Raw genomic sequence first — 18,162 nt, forward strand, 5'->3', positions numbered from 1 at the left:
CAAGCTTGACAAGTAAAAACAGGCATCTCCTACAGCATTCCTCTAATGCTGTAAGTCTGGAAAAGACACAATATAAAAGGCAAACAATACCAGATGCAGAAAGTAACTGGAAGGCCTTGCTCTGTGACAGCACTGGGCCCCAGCCCAGGAGTTGGCCATAAAAAACTGCAGGTGAGCTTTGTTCTGTGTAGCAGGTCCCCTGATTTATGGAAACAGCCTTTTTCACAAAGACCAGTAGCCAGTGCTGGAATTGTATCCAGGAGAAAAGGCCTTCTGCCTGAAATGGGATGGGAAGGACATGCGTGCCCTCCCATGATGTGTCCTTTAGTGTTCTCCAAGACGTGCAAGTGGGGCAGCTGGGCCAGCACAAGGGCTGGAGTTGCGTTGGTGTTTTAAGTGCTTTTGCAAAGCTTATTGTGTATCTACTGACTCCACTCCTCAGGCCATAAGAGCAGGCAGCTAGCAACAGCCACAGCTAGGAACAAAAATATGTGCTCCGGACAGATGTCAAACCTCAGCAACCTTAATGTGGAAGCAATTAGTGCCTTGATGAAAACACAGAAATACCTTTTATGAGTTCTGAGGGCTGAATTACAACAGGAGCAGAGGACCTGCTCTGAAGTGCTTCTCAAAGTTGGTGTCTATTTGATACTTCTGCCAGACAGCCTGAAAGGCAAGACATTTTTTAACATCTGTAGAGAAGAGCTCATTTAATCTCAAACCACGTTTGCTTTTGGCTCCTCTATTGAGGTGGAAAGACAGGACTGGGAAGGTTGAGCCTCCTGGGAAGGTCTGACCTTCATGGCTCAGTGTGCACAGGCTGGGTGCAATTATGTAGAGCACTGCACTGAGCTGTGAGCCTAAATGGACCACGAGTTTCAAATACCTGCTTCCTATGCACCCAAGCAGATGGTACAATGAAAACATGTGCTCCTCACATCTCCACTTCAAAGTGGCTCTCTGCAGTTTCACTCTCTGATTTCCTGTTGAAGGCTGCAGGTATCTGTGCCTGCACTCATGGTGCACACACCTCTGGAGGTGGTCCCAGCTGCCTGGTAACCCATCCAGAGCATTGGTCTTGTCCTTGCAAGACAACAAAAATCCCACAAACAAAACAAAAGCAACTAGGCATAAAGCAGAACTCAGTATGAAATAGCACATTTGTAACCTGGTCGGTTTTACCCCATCTTCTGCCACATTAAGAAGCTATATGAAGGTTTAATGGAAAATAGTTTCTCCCACTGGCAATCCATTTCTATTACAATCATTTCTATTATATTACACCTAGTTTTGTCCCTTTCTGGAGAGTGAAAATACAAGCTGATGGTTCAAAGGGCAGGGCCTCCTCTGTTGAACCAGTCTGAAATAATTAACTCACACAGCAAAGCAGAGAAGCACTCAGACCTACCACCTCTATGCCACGCTCTCAGGGCACCTCATGGCAGCCCACAGTTAGGACTGGGTACAAATCCTGCTCTACCATCAACTTCACACATGTTTATCTGTAAGACTTGAAGCCAGAACATGCCCCTTTCATTAAAGGCATTTTTTGTAGCTATTAATAAGTGGCAGATAGAAGCAACGAGTTCCATAATAAAGTTTATTTAATCAGAACTATGCTTAGGAAAATACACTTGAAAGGGTTAATATAACGCAATTTAGTTTAACTTTACACTATGTTTTGGAACAAAAAGACTTAAAAACATACTTTTAAGTGAAAACAGGATGTATGATCTGGCTTGTTTTACATTTATTAAAAAAACGTAGAAAAGGCCATCATGCACTACAGTAGAGAACATGAAAAAAAAAAACCAACACAAAATTACCTTTGGTTTTATTCAGAATACAAGTATTGCACTGTAAAAGCATCAAAACATGGTGCAACCCAATGTCACAAACACAACTCCATGCCAGCTTACAAGAGTTAACTAGAATAGTTTTAGAGGGACGAAACGTATGTACACATGAAACAATTCCATTAGCTATCTGGATTCTGTTAATATACATGCCACGTATCTACGCAACGGCCAGTCAAGAAACCTCTTGAATTGGGTTAATACTTTTCAGCTATATTAAATCTGTTGAAATCAATGACGCTACCATCTCTTAACTGTCCTGGCAGATGTCAAACGTTCTTCTTTTGTCAATGAATGAAGGTCCAGCCTAGATCACCAGAACCCAGAAATAGCAACTACAGAATCATTAATGACTGGAAAAGACAACTAAAACCATCTCATCCAGCCGTCATTACAACACCATGGATTACGACTGCCCAGCTACCCACTTCCTGGATCATTTCTCAAGGCAGTTACTTTGCGTGGATAGATCCATAGAGATGAGAACCCTAAATGCCACGTTGCTCAACCAAGGTCTGGCAGTGTAGAGCTGTTGTCGTGCTAAACTCTTCAACCCACGGATCTGAGGTTGAACACTCCTACCGTTTTTAGGCTACTATTGGCAAAACCAACACTAAATAATTTAAGAATATGGAGAAAGACAAGTCAATGTTTAGGGGGAGATGCACTGTAGTAAAACCATCATTTCTGATGGCTCACCTGATCGGCATTCTCCAATACAAATATTCAGTATTAGCAATTTCTAACCTTTTAGGTACACACGATGCACTACATCTTTACTGCTTTAACATAACATACTCCCAAATCTTGGACATAAGCCAGCAGAGAATTCCAACGCTGTAATGCACCAACAGTATTTCGGGACATTGCTGCTGAGGGTCTCAAAGAGACCCGTCTTCTTAACATTTCTATGGTCTATTTTCAACTCTTAATCTTGTGACAGGAAAACACTGCTGTCTTCAAAGAGTTCTTGTTAGATCAAGCAGTAAAACCTTGACCACTTCCCAGAAATCTGCAGCGCAGTACCTCAAAAAACCACACCCTTGTTTTTATCTCATCAAGAGACATTTTAAGTCAGTGTACACCACATTTTCCGTTTAAAAATACATAATAATTATCAGGCCAGTCCACAAGTATGTCTGAACATAGCTGAAGTCCTTGAAGTCTCTCACAAGATAGCAAAGGCTCTTTGCAAGGATATAAGGGGAGCTACAATATCTCTGCACGGTACTGGAATTTCCAGCATCTGCTCATGTTACTCACAAACGTTGGCAACATTTACATATAAGAGAAAAAAAGAAATACATCTAAGACTATTACAACCAGTTGTTTAGGAAAACAACTAAGTTTCTTAACATTTAGCATAAATATACTTGCAACTTGATCTTCAGTTGCCAATGATTGTCACAGCCAAGGTAAGGATTGAATGCTATCTAAGCAAACAAAATATCACTATACAATTTATTTCTGCCACGAGGGATGCCCTCCCTCTCAAATCTTTGGCCTCCTATTACCAATCTCTCCCAAAAGGAGAAGCAACGTAGTTTTGTTGTTCTCTATTCATTCAAGGTTGGGGGCAGAGGGAAGATGACATGCAGACAGGGAGAAAAAAAATGAGCTTTGTTGCAGAAACCTACGTTCACAGAACCAATTCAAAGAACACACATCGTGAGTGCCTAAAACACACTGACAGACACTGAACCAGCTCCTCAGCTCCACTCTGCAAACAACACTCACCTCCAAAGTTGCTTCTGGAGAGTTGATGAGAAGCCACCACCAGTTGCTGCACCTGACAAGGGATCTAAAGATGGTCTTCTGCAACGCAGATGGGACTGGAGGCTTTTGCTTCTTCCCTGTACGTACGGATTGCGTTCATGTTTTGCCACTGGCAGGCACGCAATCTCTCTCATGTTTGTGTGCGTCAAAAGAAAATCTGCTTAGAATCAAAAACTCCCAGTATGGTATTTCTTGCATATAGACCTGAGGTCGCAACCTGATCACTTACGCGACCGATTACCTCTCTGTGAGGAAACAGGATGATTCTATTAAATGAAACTCGAATGAATAAGGAACAGGGATTCCTACAGCCTTTACTGCCAGGTTTGCTAGTACCAGTTGCTTTGTCTTTGTTCTTCAGCATGAGATGTAATTACAATTCATCAAAATCTGACATCTATGGTAATTACTTTCTTTTTTTAAGCTCACGAAGCTTGACTGCTGTCCATCATAGAAATTAAAAGAGACAAAGAATTAAGCAACACCTGGACTTGTAGAATTTTCATGCCATTTTCACTGACAATGATTACTTTCCTGTCTGGTGATCCCAAACTATAAATTACAATTTATTACTCTGTATGTGTATTAAAAATATCAGAAGTGGCATTTCTATGGGAAAAAAAAAAAAAAAAAAAAAAAAAAAAACCCTATAAAGATAGTGTTTTGAAACTGCGTTGATATCCTTTTGCTCAAGAACTATATAAAATTTTAAAGCTACTCAAAAATAACACAGCCAAACAGCTCATAGTTCTACGCACAACTAGCAATACCCCATGAGAAGAAGAAAAATCTGCAGTAAAGAACATCACAGAAAACTGGCCCATGGTAAGCAACGAATCTGAACGGTTCAAAGTAAGGAAAGCTTACACAAACTGAACCCAACATGCATATATAAAGTGTACGTGTACTGCACAAGCGCTATTCCTAAAGGATTCATCTGCATAGGTATAAACAAAAACAATGTGCAACATTTGAAGCCTTTAAAGCAACAACAACAAAAAAAAAAAGCAAATACTTAAAAATAACAATCTTGCTCTCCCCTACAACAGAGTCAATGACGCATAACAGTTAATAAGATATTAATCAAGACAGAGGTTCTCCAAACAAAAGTTGGAAGGACTAACCCCAAATTTTGGCTCACTTTTCATACTAAGGGGATCTGAAATGTATGTTCACGATTATAATTATCTTCAACAGTTACGTCCATCGCCAGCCAACTTCGATTTGTCTTACAAAGTGCTCATTTATGTAATAGAAGCTATCTCTCTGGTAGAACAAGCATTGAGTAGTTTTTTACCACTTTGAACACCAAGATGCATTAAGAACTAAAACAAAAGCGGAGGAGAGGGGAAAGAGGAGTTGGCTGCTAAAAGAAAAAGCAACTGCCAGTGGCTCTATACATCCAACTTGTGTATGGGTAGCTACAGCCTTGTTCCTAAAGCTCAACTTATAAAACAAATGCATCGGCTAACAAACTATAAGCAGACAGATCATACAGGACACAGCCTCATACACCCTACCTACTTCTTTAATGAAGAGATCCAATATTTAAAGAGGTCATTACACAAAAATTTGTCCAAAATATTTTCAGCTTTAAAAAAAAAAAAAAAAAAAAAAAGAAATCCCAATGCAGACACTTAAGAAAACCATGCTTTAAAAAAAACCAATCTACAATATCTGTACATAAGCTGTATAAGATCTTACAAAAGATACACATGCCCCCAACACCACAGCTATTTCTACTCCTGCCCTTTTGTTGCCTTCTCAAGATAATACACATTGACCAAGTGGCGATTGAGGTGCTTGCTGTATTCACCTTCCTTCTTAAATGAGCGGTCACAAAAAATGCACACATAGTTCTCTCTGACTGCTGTGCTATTGGCAGCTCCTTGTGATGTCTTCGGACTGGTTTCTTCTTGTACAGAACGAGCACCGTTCAACCCAGAATCATCGCTGCCTTCTGATACGTTGTCACTTATGTCACTGCCCTCGTGGCTGTGGATGCCCTCATCCTCATCCATTTCCTGACATTCATTCACTGCTGCGTTATCCAGAGGTGATAAGGCCAGAGCTACTCCAGGGCTCTGCATACACCCTTCTGGGGGCACAGGCGCTCCCACAGCATCTGCTGGTGGCTCTGTCTCTAGGATGCGTGTCTTAGTCAGGTCTACCGGGCCTGGGCTACTCACAGTTTCTGCCAAGCAGGTTTCCTCTGGCTCCTTACTGGGCTCCAGATCCGGTAGTACATCCACGGGTCCATCCAGACTTTGTTCAGTAGGCACTGCATGAGAAGATTCGTCCGTGTCTTCCGCCATATCCACCTTTCTCTCCTCTTTTTCACAGACAGTGTCCTTGCTCTCCACTGCTGCAGCAGGTATTTCTTGATCCTTCACCTCAGCCTCTGTGTCCGCAACCCGAGCTGACAGACAAAGCTGTCGTGGCTCTTGTACGCAACTTCCTTTGGCGCAGATGCTCTCTGCCTTGCAAGTATGACCAATGTTACTGTCTAATGGTGCTGGGCCAGCAGGATCTTCCTCCTTCTCCTGGTTGCTGTTCGGACTGTCGAATTTAACATATCCGTCTTCTTCCATAAGATGAGACTCGTCTGCCAGCTCCTCTTCTTCCATCTTCTCCTCATCAAGTCTATTGCTTTTCTTACTGTGCTTACTTTTCAGAGCTTTCTTTTTTCTGCTTTTCTTAAGGCAGGAATTTTGCTTTTTAGGTTCCGCCTCTGGTACATCATCACTTTTTTGAGCTTCCTGGCAGTCTCTGGGTTTAGTTTCTACTTTCTTTTTCTTTTTTGTCATTACGATGGCTTCATTCGCAGGCTCTTGCTTTGAGAAAGTTATTTCTGCCTCGGCCTTTCTTTTGACCTTCTTTGTTTTACACGGTTTCTCACTATTTTTCTCAGTTTTAATATCTACCTCCTTGTTTTCTGAAGTCGATTTCCGACTTCTTGTAGTCACTTGGCGTGCAGGAACGTTGCTCGTCGGCTTCTTTTCCTTCACTAAGTTCTCTTTTTTCTCCACTTTCACAGTTTTCTCAGTTTTCTTTGTGGGCGAATCCCCTTTTGTTTGCTCCTTCTCCACTTTGTCACCGATGCTCTCGGCAAAGTCAGCTTCGCTCTTTTTAGTCCGTAGCTTCACCTTTGAAACATCCATGGTGATGTCTGAACAATCGGGATGCCTGGACTTGATGTGATACTGCAGGTTACACTTCTTAGATGCTGCATAGTCACAAACAGGACAAAGGAACTGGCGCGGATTGACGTGCAGCTCAACGTGCTTTTTGAAATTGCTGCGATCCGCTGTTTTGTAGTCACAGTGCGGGCAAGTCAGAGGCTTCGGCCCATTGTGAACCTGCCTTGCATGACGAGTTACTTCATGCTGGTTTGAGGCCACGTAACTGCACTGATCACATTTGAATGGCTTCTCACCTAAAGAAGGAAGGGTGGAAGGGAATTATGGTGATTATTAAGCAGAGGGCTGGGAAGGAAATCACTTTGCACTAAGACAAGCACAGAAATATGAAACTCAAAAAGAAAAAATATATATACACATCCATGCGCCTTTAAAATTAAATACAATCAACATAAGAAATCCACAAATCCACAAACACATTCACGAGACACCAAAAACAATATACAAAAAAAAAAAAAAAAGAGAGAGAAGGGGCGAGGATTGGGAGGAAGGGGATCCACAACCAAACAAGCAGTAACAAAGTCACAAGTTCTGGCTATGCATACATACCGGCAGAGATCTCTCTACAGTACTATTAGCAAATGGAATCCATACCCAACTGGTCCATTGAATGCATTGTAGAAAAACGGAAATGTAACATTTGATGAATAGAAGTTTCATACAAACGTTTCAAATTAAGTCCAACTTTACATAAATTTATCATACTTCATGTTTGCATTGGAAAGGAAGTAAGGGAAAATGAGCTAGCAAAAGACAAAGCATGAGAAAGACATGCCACCTTAGTGATTTTTGCCTCCATTGAAATCAGTTCAGTGGAGTTCATCAGTGTCTCCTTTATGCCACATTTATAATTGGGTTGGCTGCAGGCTACTGTTGGCAAGAAATACATAGGCAGTCTAAAGCCATCACGTTACTGCTACTGAAAGCTGCGTTAAATGACTCCTGTATGCACAAGTGTTTTTGAAATTCAAGGTTTAGTGCACACCGGTGCAGCAGAATCAGCTTCGCATTTAGACTCCAAAGCAAAGAGGAAAAACATTTTCAGCGCAATAACCCAAGTCCAAAAATATTTTGAGAACTTTTTTGCCTATACAAATTAAACTGAGTGGTGCCACTGAGATCTAAACTAGCATATAAAAATTGGCCTCCCAAACTAATGCATGCCACTTCCTAGGTATACTGAAAAGTCATTCCAGATCCTTATGGTTGTGCTGCCTCTGTGGCAAGACGGCGGGTGGTGCTTGCTCAGGAGTCTAGAAGATTTAATTTCTGCCTGCAGCATCTCTTTATTATTTAATGAAGGATTAATTTAACTTCAGCTGTTAATAGAACACCAGTGCACAGCAGATCATTAAAGAGGTTAAGTCATCAGATGCATCCTGAGCTGTAGCAACCGTGCTCTCGTCAAGTTCCCTCTCTTGAGGAACACAGGCTTGGCAAAGAGAAGAGCCAGGACCCTGGACTTCAGGGCCCTGAACTGAGAGAAAACTTCAGGCTGTTTAAGGAATTGCTGGATAAGAACCCCTGATCTACTAGGAAACTATCCTTAGGGATGAAGAAATTGAACAGAGCTGGCAGCACTTTAAGAACATCCTTCTGAGAGGATAAGAGCTCTTCATCTACCAGCATAAAGAGATCAAGAAGAGGAGGCAGGAAAATAGCATGGCTGAGCAAGGACCTGAGGAATGAGAAGGAAAAGTACACGCAGTAGAAGCAGGGATGGCTGCATTACGAAGAATACAGGAATGCCATTTAGGCATATAGAAATGGGATCACAAAAGCAGGAAAGCCAAGGCGCAGATGGAACAGAACTTGTCAAAGGATGTGAATAACAAGAATGGTTTCTTTAGATGGGCCAGACAGAAGAGACAGGCAAAGGAGAGCATATTCCCTCTGATAAATGAGAAGGGAGAACTGGCTTCAACAGACATGGAGAAGACTGAGGTACTCAATGAGTTCTTTGCCTCAGCCTTCATTGGCACTCAGGCTTCCTGCACCTCTCATGTCCCTGAACCTCAGGACAGAAGTAAGAGGAAGCAAAATCTCTCCCACTGTAAAAGCAGACCAAGTCTGAGACCATCTCATGAGGCCAAATCCATACAAGTCTACGAGGCCAGACAACATACATCCCAGGGATCCCAAGGAAGAGCTGCCAATCCATTCTCTATCATTATATATAAAGTCACTGCTGTCAGGCAAAGTCCTCAGGGATTGGAAAAAATGAAAACAACACTCCCATTTTTAAGAAAGGGAGAAAGAAAGATCATAGTAACTACGAGCTGGTGAGCCCCACCTTTGTGCCCAGGAAGATCGTGGAGCAGATGCCCCTGAAAGAGATGTTAAGGCACATGAGAGATGAGCAGGTGATCCAAGACAGCCAGCACAGCTTCACCAAGGGCAGATTGTGCCTGACCAATCTAGCAACCATCTGTGATGGACCGGCAGCGTCCATGGACAAAGGAAGGCCAACTGATATGGCCTACCTGGACTTGTGCAAGTCCTTTGACACTGTCCTGCCACCACATCACAATCTCTAAATTTGAGAGCTATGGATTTAAAGACTGGACTATTAGGTGGATAATAATTGCTTGTATGGTCACAGTCAGAGGGTTGCGGTAAATGGCTCTATGTCCAGGTAGAGGCTGGACATGAGTAGTGTCCCCTGAGGAGAGGTCCATCCAGAGAGACTGGTTCAGACTTGAAAAGTGGAACCACAAGAACCTAATGAGGTTCAACAACGCCAAGCGGTTGGGTCAGGGAAATCCCACATATGTGTACAGACTGGAAAAATTCATTTGAGAGCAGTCCTGCCCAGAAACACTTGGGGATACTGGTGAATGAACATGAGATAGCAGTGTGTGTTTGCAGCCCTAAAGACCAACTGTATCCTGAGCTGCATCAAGAGTGGTGAGCAGCAGGATGAGGGAGGGGGTTGCCCTCCTCTGTTCTCATGAGACCTCACCTGCAATCCTGCATCCAGACCTGGGACCCCCAGCACAAGAAATCTGTGGAGCTGTTGGAGCAGGTTCAGAGCAAGGCCACAAAGAAGCTCAGAAGTCCTCACCTCTCCTAAGAAAGGCTGAGGGAGCTGAGCTTGTTCAGTCTGGAGAAAAAAAAGGCTGCAGGGACACCTCATTGAGGCCCTCCAGTACTCAAAGGGAGCTTATAAGCAAGAGAAGAACTGACTTGTTACACAGTCCAATAGTGACATGACAAGGTGTGTGTCGGGGAGGGGGGAAGGGCTGGTTTTCAACCAAAAGAGGGGAAACTTAGGTTTAATGTTAGGAGAAAATTCTTTACTCAGGGAGCAGCAAGGCCCTGGCACAGACTGCCCAGAGAAGCTGTGGACATCGCATTCCTGAAGGCATTCAAGGCCATGTTGCTTGGGGCCCTGGGAGGCCTAATCTGGTGGAAGGCAACCCTGCACATGGCAGGGGGTTGGAACTAGATGATCCTTAATGTCTCTTCCAACCTAAGCCATTCTATGATTTTATGACAGCAAGAATCCCATATGCAATCCCATTTCCATTGGCACAGTTCATGCTCTCCTTCCCAGACCTTGAATTCAATGACCAAGAGCAAATCCCACTTTTCACCTCCTTCCAGTTTGCACAGATTTGCTCTTTGCACAGACAAGAGAAGAAAAAGATGATGAAAAAATAGTTGCAAAGGTACAGTGTTGACCAAACCATTTACAAATTCATACTTAGCAAAGATGTGCAGTCAAAAATGCTTTTTGTTTCTGAAAGCAGAATGCTTCAATTGAAAAAGTCTCAAACTAAAATACTGGCAGGTCATTTTAAAGCTGCCTATTTTAAATGGGTCCAAGCCCTCACCACAAAACAATTAAAAGTGCCTTCTTGTCTCAACTATTGCAATTGAAATGACTGTTCAGGACGTTTTCATTACTGTTTCGTAGGATTAGAACTTCACCTAGGTCTGATTAATTAATATATTAGCAAACCAAGAGCATGAGCTGAGATCCATCTGAGCTCCCCTAAGAGGGTCACAAAGCACAGCTGTGCTTGTGTCTAGCATGATTATGGGAGTTAAAGCTCATACGAATGCCATTATTTCATTTAAACATAAGACTAACAGGAGAAACAGAGCAAAGGAGAAAAGGGAGTTCTTAATATCACAGCTTTATGACCAATTATGGGGTATAAAGGCTACTGAAAACTGCTAATTTGGCTTTTAGTACCACAAGATCAAATCACTCTTCTAAGTTTGCTTTTTCCTCCTTCGTGTCTCCTTGCCAGAATCAGGCACTGATTTGTATCTTTCTGTAACGCTAAGCAAAATTATAAGGATTTCCTCAGATGGTCATTAATCATCCTGCTGGATGAAATTAAATCACAGACTTCATAGGGGAGGTTCTCAGAGGTCCGTACCCTTTTCAGCTTACTTGATTTGAATTGATCTATGACAGCAGGCAGAAAACAAGAGCCTGATCATATTATCACAATACTGGATTTACTACAAAACTACTACAGCGGTCCTGTGAATCTCAGAATACATCCTGGATAGTGAAAGAAAAGAAGACATCATCCCCCATCACCACTTTTAATAATGACATATTTCTTTAGCAGGTAGAAACAACCTCAGCTGTTAAAAAAAGAGAAAGGTAGCTAAAGCTCAGGACACGCTGGATGAGATGACAACTTCGTGTCATACAAAACCACCCCTTTTTCATGCTGCTGCTGCTTTACCAACCTGAGTGGGTACGCATGTGCCTGGTTAAATGGGTCTTCTGAGAGCTGGAATAGGGGCACATAGCACATTGATAGGGTCGCTCTCCTGCAAAAACAAAATAAAACATTAAATTAATGAGTGAAAGACACATGACTCCCATCTTTGGTTCCTGAGCCATACCCACCAGGCTGTCACAGAACCCCAAGTTGTATGTGAAAAAACATTCTCTCTCAGAACAGGGCCATGATGAGAAGCATATGCCTCAGGTGAATCAGTATGTTTCACATGAGGGTAGCAAAGGGACAGAATATAAAAGGCACATCCCCACATCCATCTGGGGTCAGATGGCTCGCAGGGAAAAAGTGACTGGAACAGCTACCCCTACAGAAATCCAGTTTGTGTAAGTATCAGTAATTTCTCTTCAAGCAAAGGCATGCCCAAAGTATAGGCGGTCAGTTCTAGAACCTGGTAGGAAGGTGTGGATCATAGCACCAGGTTTTGGTTTGGTTAGTTGGTCTTTGTCTCCAACTTCTAGTGCATCTGAGAGATGGAGATTGCCTCGTCCCCCACTGCAAGCTGGAACAACACGTCTTAGTTTGGAGCAGGGATGGGAGTGAAGTTTGGAAGGGGAAAGCACATCCTCACTCGATTCCAGACAACATCAGAACTATATCACCGTGTTTTCCTACACCAGCCAAAGCAAACAACCAACTGCGCTCTCCAAAACGTTAGCAAACATCCCGTATACAGCCTGTGGACAGTTCTATCTGCAGGCACAGAACTCCAGCTGCCTGGAGGAGACACCTTTGTAATGCAGGCAAAACGCCCATTTCTTCCAGCCATCACATCGTTCAGATTAGCACTCTTGATTAGATCAGCGTTTAAATGTAAAATCACCCTACCAAGCAGATCCTGCCCCCTCCTTTCCAGTTCGGATTAGGTCATGTCCCAGGGAGGGGTAGGGCTTTGTCATAAAGGAATGGCTGTGTTTTTCAGTAACTAAAATACATGGCCAAAGGTCCTGGAATACACACACAGTCATGTGCTATTTCCAGCACCTCACATTTCACATCTTTCAACTTATCTGTAACTTCAACGACGTGGCAAAGACGTTATATTTTCTATAGAGCACATGAGCAAAATATACTAGATGAATGAGACGAATGCAACTTATGTATGCTGTTGCCACTTAAAAATTAAACACGTGGCTACTTTAGAGTGCAATTTGCATGGACTTAATGGCATCCTGCAAGCTCATTACATGCAAACAAGCCACCAAAAAAGCCTCTCCAGAAGACACTCAAGAGAAAAAGCTCTGCTGTTTATGGGAGTCCTTGAGTCCTCACTAAGTCAATTCGGTTCACCGACCACCAGGAAACAAACTTGGGAGTTAGATTCCATTTAGGTTGGATGTTAGGGGGAAGTTCTTCACTAGGAGAGTGGTTAGGCCCTGGAACAGGCTGCCCAGGGAGGTTGTGGATGCCCCGTCCTTGGAGGTGTTCAAGACCAGGTTGGACGGGGCCCTGGGCAACCTGATCTAGTAAAGGTGTATGTTTGGTGGCCCTGCCAGGCAGGGGGGTTGGAACTACGTGATCCTTGAGGTCCCTTCCAACCCGGGTCATTCTGTGATTCTGTTAGACAAGAAAGGAGTATTTTAGTGCCATTTTAGTTGAGCAGCGTCAACAAATCCAGGATAGGGGGGGGGGGGGGAAACACTTTCCTGCAACAGCAGAGCAGAGTCGGTGTTTCAGACAACCGACTCAAATGCAGAAGAAGACACTTATCTGCAAAGAGGCCTCTTCCCACACAGAGTAAGTCAGGTGCAACAATTGGGAACATCAAGTTATAAACAACTGCAGTTTCCTTATCAGCAACCTGAGTTCATCGCCTGGCTCCTTTACAAGGGATATCTTTATTATGCTTTCTCCTTTAAAACTATAAGCCAAAGACACTCGTATTGTTCAGACAGTTTTCATTAGTCAGTGCTGTTATGTTAACAGTCTGCAAGGCAATCAATTACACAGTAGTGCCGGCAGAAGCGCTGAGCCTGGTGAATCAGCACACTTACCAGTAGCTCATTCTTTCTTCTAATACTCTTTAAACACTCTGGGACAAAACCCACGTTATTGGAAACAAGGCACGTTCCCAAATGAATCCACAGAGTTGAGAGCTTTTTAAATCAAGCAGGAATTGGCTGGAAGATCCCTATCTACCAGCTGCTAAGACGACCCAGCAAAGAAAGCAAGCAGCAGAGCAACCCAAAAAGTGCTGAAATCATCATTCATCTTCAGCTGAGTTGAAACAATGAGATGGGACAAACCAAAGAACCCAAAATCTGATTTTTAAAGGAGAAAAAAAGAGCTGGATAGAATTCTATAAAGTTTAACTTGCTTTTTCTACTGTAGTTCTCGTTTTTAAATACCATTAAGTAATACACAAGTCCTGAGCGTACTCAACAGCTCAGAGCTTACCTCTGCCAGGGCTGCGACCCGCTGTGAAGTGAATCCTGCAGTGAATGCAGTTTCTCTCTCTGATGTTCTCAGGTTGCCACTCTCAGAGCTGCTGGACAGTTTGAATGGCGTTTCCTCAAACCTGCTCAGGGTCAGCTCCATAGCTGGACACAGAGCTATGTGTCCATATGCCAAGGCACATAGCATTGACTCATGCTTGGCCATGTATTCCTGGCAGGGTGTTTTTTAGCTTTCTCCTGCTCTTTGGTCATTTCTGCCTGCTTTCCTTCTCACTACCTCCCTCAATATATTCAATGCAAACCGGAGAACAACCATTTGCCCAGCATCTCTTACAAGCACCTACATACAGGCTGAGGAAATAGCAATAACAACGTTATCCTCTAACCAACACCACATGGCTATTGTTGAAGAGTATGAACACACTGAAAACCACAGCACACCCTCCAGATCCCATCACAGCAGAACATGGTGCTTCCAACTTGTGTCAGCAGAATGGATGTCAGCAGTGGGAAGCAACCTCCAAGGAGAACCCGTTCCTTCCAAGGAGGAACCTCAGCGTGGTGTTTCCCAACTAGCTGCAGCTCACAGAGACGCCGTGCAACCCAAGGCCCTGTTGGCACATGGGCCCATCTGGTATAAATCAGAGCAGAAAGGAGCTCCACACTTCTCTTCAGAATTGCAAACTGATGGATGGGAGAAGAGGGCAGGAAATCGAGACCAAATCTCTCCCAGGGGCCAACGAATGCAGTATGGGCTCCTGCTGTGATGCAGCTACAGCAGGATTCCACATTGCATACCCTGACAACCATCACATACACACTTTTGTCATGCTCTCTTGGAAAAAAAGAAGTCTCAAATCCCTAACCAAGATGTTTTTCATCTCCTCTCAGGACCCTGAGATGAGAGATTTTCCCAGTCCTCTAGAGCTTGCAGACTGGAGCTCAAAGCAAACTCAAGATACAACCTGACAGCACAACATACAACATCAATGGGCCTCATCAAGGGGGAACCAACTGCAAACATAAGAACCACGTTTTGCTCCATTCATTCCGTTTTACCTCTACCGTTCCCATACTCAAATCAACAGAAACTGAAGACTTACCCGTGTGAGTTCTAATATGCTGAATATAGTTGTTTTTCCTGTCTGAAAAATAGGAGCACTGCGAGCAGGTGTACACTTTCCTGGGAAAATGGTTTCTCAGGTGTTTCTTCCAGTGATACTCACTGACGGTGGTGTATGTGCATATGGTACACTTGTACACCCTCTCGTTTTCTCCCGCTTTATTGTGGTGCTTCAGGTGAGCCAGGTAGTGATCGTATCTGTTAGTGTTATAGCCGCAGCGATCGCAGCGGATCGGGCCCTTGGAGAAGTCCACCTCTTCCGTGCTGTAGGAATCTGACTCCTTCACCTGCACTTGTTTCTCCGCGTTTTCTTCCACGAAGAACTTCTTAGCGCTGTGAACCCTGATGTGGTGCACAAATTCCTCTTCGGATTCGGCCTCGTAATGGCAGGGCTTGCAGCGGAACGGTTTGTTCTTCAGGCTCTTACACTTGTCCTCGGAGCTTTCCGGAGTGCCCGGAGCTTCCAACGGGACATCTTTGTCCGTGCTGGGAGTCCCAGGTGGGGGACAAGCGTCCGTGCCTTGGGTTTCCACACCGGGTGCTTCCATAGAGCTCAATTCCACGTTGTCCAAGGCGTCACGGTCGCTCTCGGCAGCATGGCTATCCTCCATGCCCTCCGCATCGCTGTCCGAGAAGTTGCTGTCGCCCACCGTGGTCAGCTCGGCCATCTGCCTCTCCTCTCCCACCAGGTAATCGCAGCAGTTGCCGTTCACCTCGCCCGTCAGGGCCACGTTGGCCAACATGATCAGCTGCGGGGCGGCCAGCTCGGCTTTGGAAAGGTCGTGCAAGTCGTACATGTCGTTGGACAACGCCATGCCGATGTTAGCGCCGCCGGGAAAGAGGCCGTTCCCACCGGACTGTCCCAGCACTTGAGTCGCCATAGCAGCGATTCTGTCGAGAGGGCGAAATAAAGCGCACCTGTGAGCGGCCGTGCAGCGGGGAGGCCTCCTCTCGGCAAAGCCGCCCGCGGAGGAAGAGCGGCCCGAGCGCGGCTCCGGCCCGAGCCCCGCCATGGCGGACGGGGGGGGGCCAAGGCCTCCGCCGAAACGCCGCCGGCCCCGCGTGGCCCGGCCCGGCCCGCATCCGGCCCGGGAGGCGGCCGGGGGAGCCGGGCCGTGCCCCCGCAGCCCTCCCTCCTTCCCTCCCTCCCTCGCAGCCAGGCATGCGGCCATTTTCTGCCTGCTCACACAAAGCGGCCCTCCTCCCCGCCGCCGCCGCGGGGCCCGTCCGGGCACGGCCGCCCCGAGGTGGGGAGGCCCGGGACGGAGTTGAAGACCCCGCTTCCCGCTCCCCGGAGCGGGGTGCAGCTCCGCGTCTCCGGCAAGGTCACAGCGGCCGCTCCCGCCCCGTCTCCCGGCGGACAGAGGGCGAGCGCCGCCCGGGGCCCTGGCTCCGTTCGGGCCCGGCCGAGGCGCCTTCCGGCGGCGGAGCGCGAGCAACGGCCCCGCGGCAGGCGCGGCGCGGGCGGCCCCTTAGCCGTGGTGCTGATCCCCCCCGCGGCCCGGCCGGGCCCGGCCCCCCCCCCGCCGCGCGGCCGCCGATCAGCCCTGGACAGCGCCTCTCGCCCAGCCCGGCTCCCTCCCGCCTCCCTCCGCCTCCTTCCCCCGGGCCCGGGCCCCGGTCCCGCCGCACTCACCGGCGGCTCGAGGCCGGCCGGCCGCGGGGCTGCTGCGGGACGCGGAGCGGGGAGGCGGCGCTACGGGCGGGAGGCGCCGCGCATTCCAGCACACAGCGCGCAGCGGCGGCACCGCCCCGCCCCGACAGCCCCCACCGGAGCCGCCGGCACCGCCCCGACACCGGCACCGCCCCGACACCGGCACCGCGCCCGGCCGCGGGGGGGCGCGGGGGCGGGGGAGGGCGGAAGCGCCCTGAGCCTGGCCGAGCCGGAGCTCCGTGCGGATGGAGGGTGGGTGCGTGCCGGGAGTCACGCTCCGAGCTCTTCTCATGGACACGCAGCATCATTAAGGCTGGGAAACACCGCTGAGATCATCCAGCCCGTCCCCGCCGTGCCCACTGATTGTGTCCTTCACAGCCACATCTGTACAGTTCTTGACCTTATGGCTCTCTACAACTGCCCAAAAAGAGGTTGTGGTGTGGTAAAGGCCGGCCTCTTCTCCCGGGTAGCAGCAGTAGGACGAGAGGGGATGACCTCAAATTGCACCAGGAGGAGGTTCAGGTTGGACATTTCTCCTGCTTCCTGGTTCTCAAACACATTCTCTTGCTTTCATTTGGGATGTCTGGATGAAAGCTGCGCTGTTGTTAATACAGGCTGTGCCTGTCATCTCCTCTTCAGGCAGAGATGTAGTCCCGCTTTCTAGTGCATTACCACTATCTACCCCTCCTCCTAGTTGCCTTATTCACCCATAGTTCTTTGGTCAGTGCTCTCCTTATCAGCACAAAAGATGTGTTCCCCGATGAAAAGCTCCTTTGAGCTCTGAGTATCACCCCTAAGTCAAGCCTGAACCATTCACAAACCCCCTTAACTCCAGTGGCTGCTCCATCAGATTTAGAGGCTAAAAGTGAAGTGACACAACCCGCTTAGCGGCTCCAGCAGCCAAATGCTGTCAGTTCTTAGCAGCAATTCCCCAAAATCCCACATTTGCACCCAAGAAATCCATAGCAGCTCACGGAAGTGGCCGCAGCAAACATCTTGTGGTTGGAATGCTTTGCAGGCAGCACGAATGTAGATAATCCTGCAGTGGGTAATGTACTCTGAAAGAAATGAGCCACATCAAAGCTTGTAATGTCTGCAGGGAGAAAAAAAACAACAAAGAAAATGCAATAGTAAATAAAAACTTCTGCCAAAACAAAAAACGTTTAACTATAGGATGGATTGTTTCCATTGTGGATGAGCTGGGGGAGCAGGGAGTTGGAAGTGGGTTTGTAATAGAAAACATGCTTCAATATTTGCATCCATCCATTATGAAAATAAGGGCATCACGTTTGTAACAGTTAAAGGATCTTACATTACTTCGACATTCCCAACAGGTTTTGACATAGGTGCCCTTTAAGTTCACTCAACAGAAGGGCTCTTTTTTGTACAGT

The 18,162-nt window shown here is 46.2% G+C and overlaps 1 protein-coding gene across 1 annotated transcript; it reads right to left on the minus strand.

Moving 5' to 3' along the window:
• Positions 1-1,586: 1,586 nt before the first annotated feature.
• On the minus strand, positions 1,587-16,873 carry REST (RE1 silencing transcription factor). The gene is made up of 4 exons (XM_015861570.2): positions 16,754-16,873; positions 15,098-16,008; positions 11,546-11,629; positions 1,587-7,068 (listed from the first exon to the last, which is right to left on the minus strand). Exons 2-4 carry the CDS (start codon positions 15,996-15,998, stop codon positions 5,372-5,374), a joined length of 2,682 nt encoding a protein of 893 aa, XP_015717056.1. The 5' UTR covers positions 15,999-16,008; positions 16,754-16,873; the 3' UTR covers positions 1,587-5,371.
• Between the last annotated feature and the right edge of the window lie 1,289 nt (positions 16,874-18,162).

Source organism: Coturnix japonica, chromosome 4 (genome assembly GCF_001577835.2).
Source record: "Coturnix japonica isolate 7356 chromosome 4, Coturnix japonica 2.1, whole genome shotgun sequence".
Classification (NCBI taxonomy): Eukaryota; Metazoa; Chordata; class Aves; order Galliformes; family Phasianidae; genus Coturnix; species Coturnix japonica.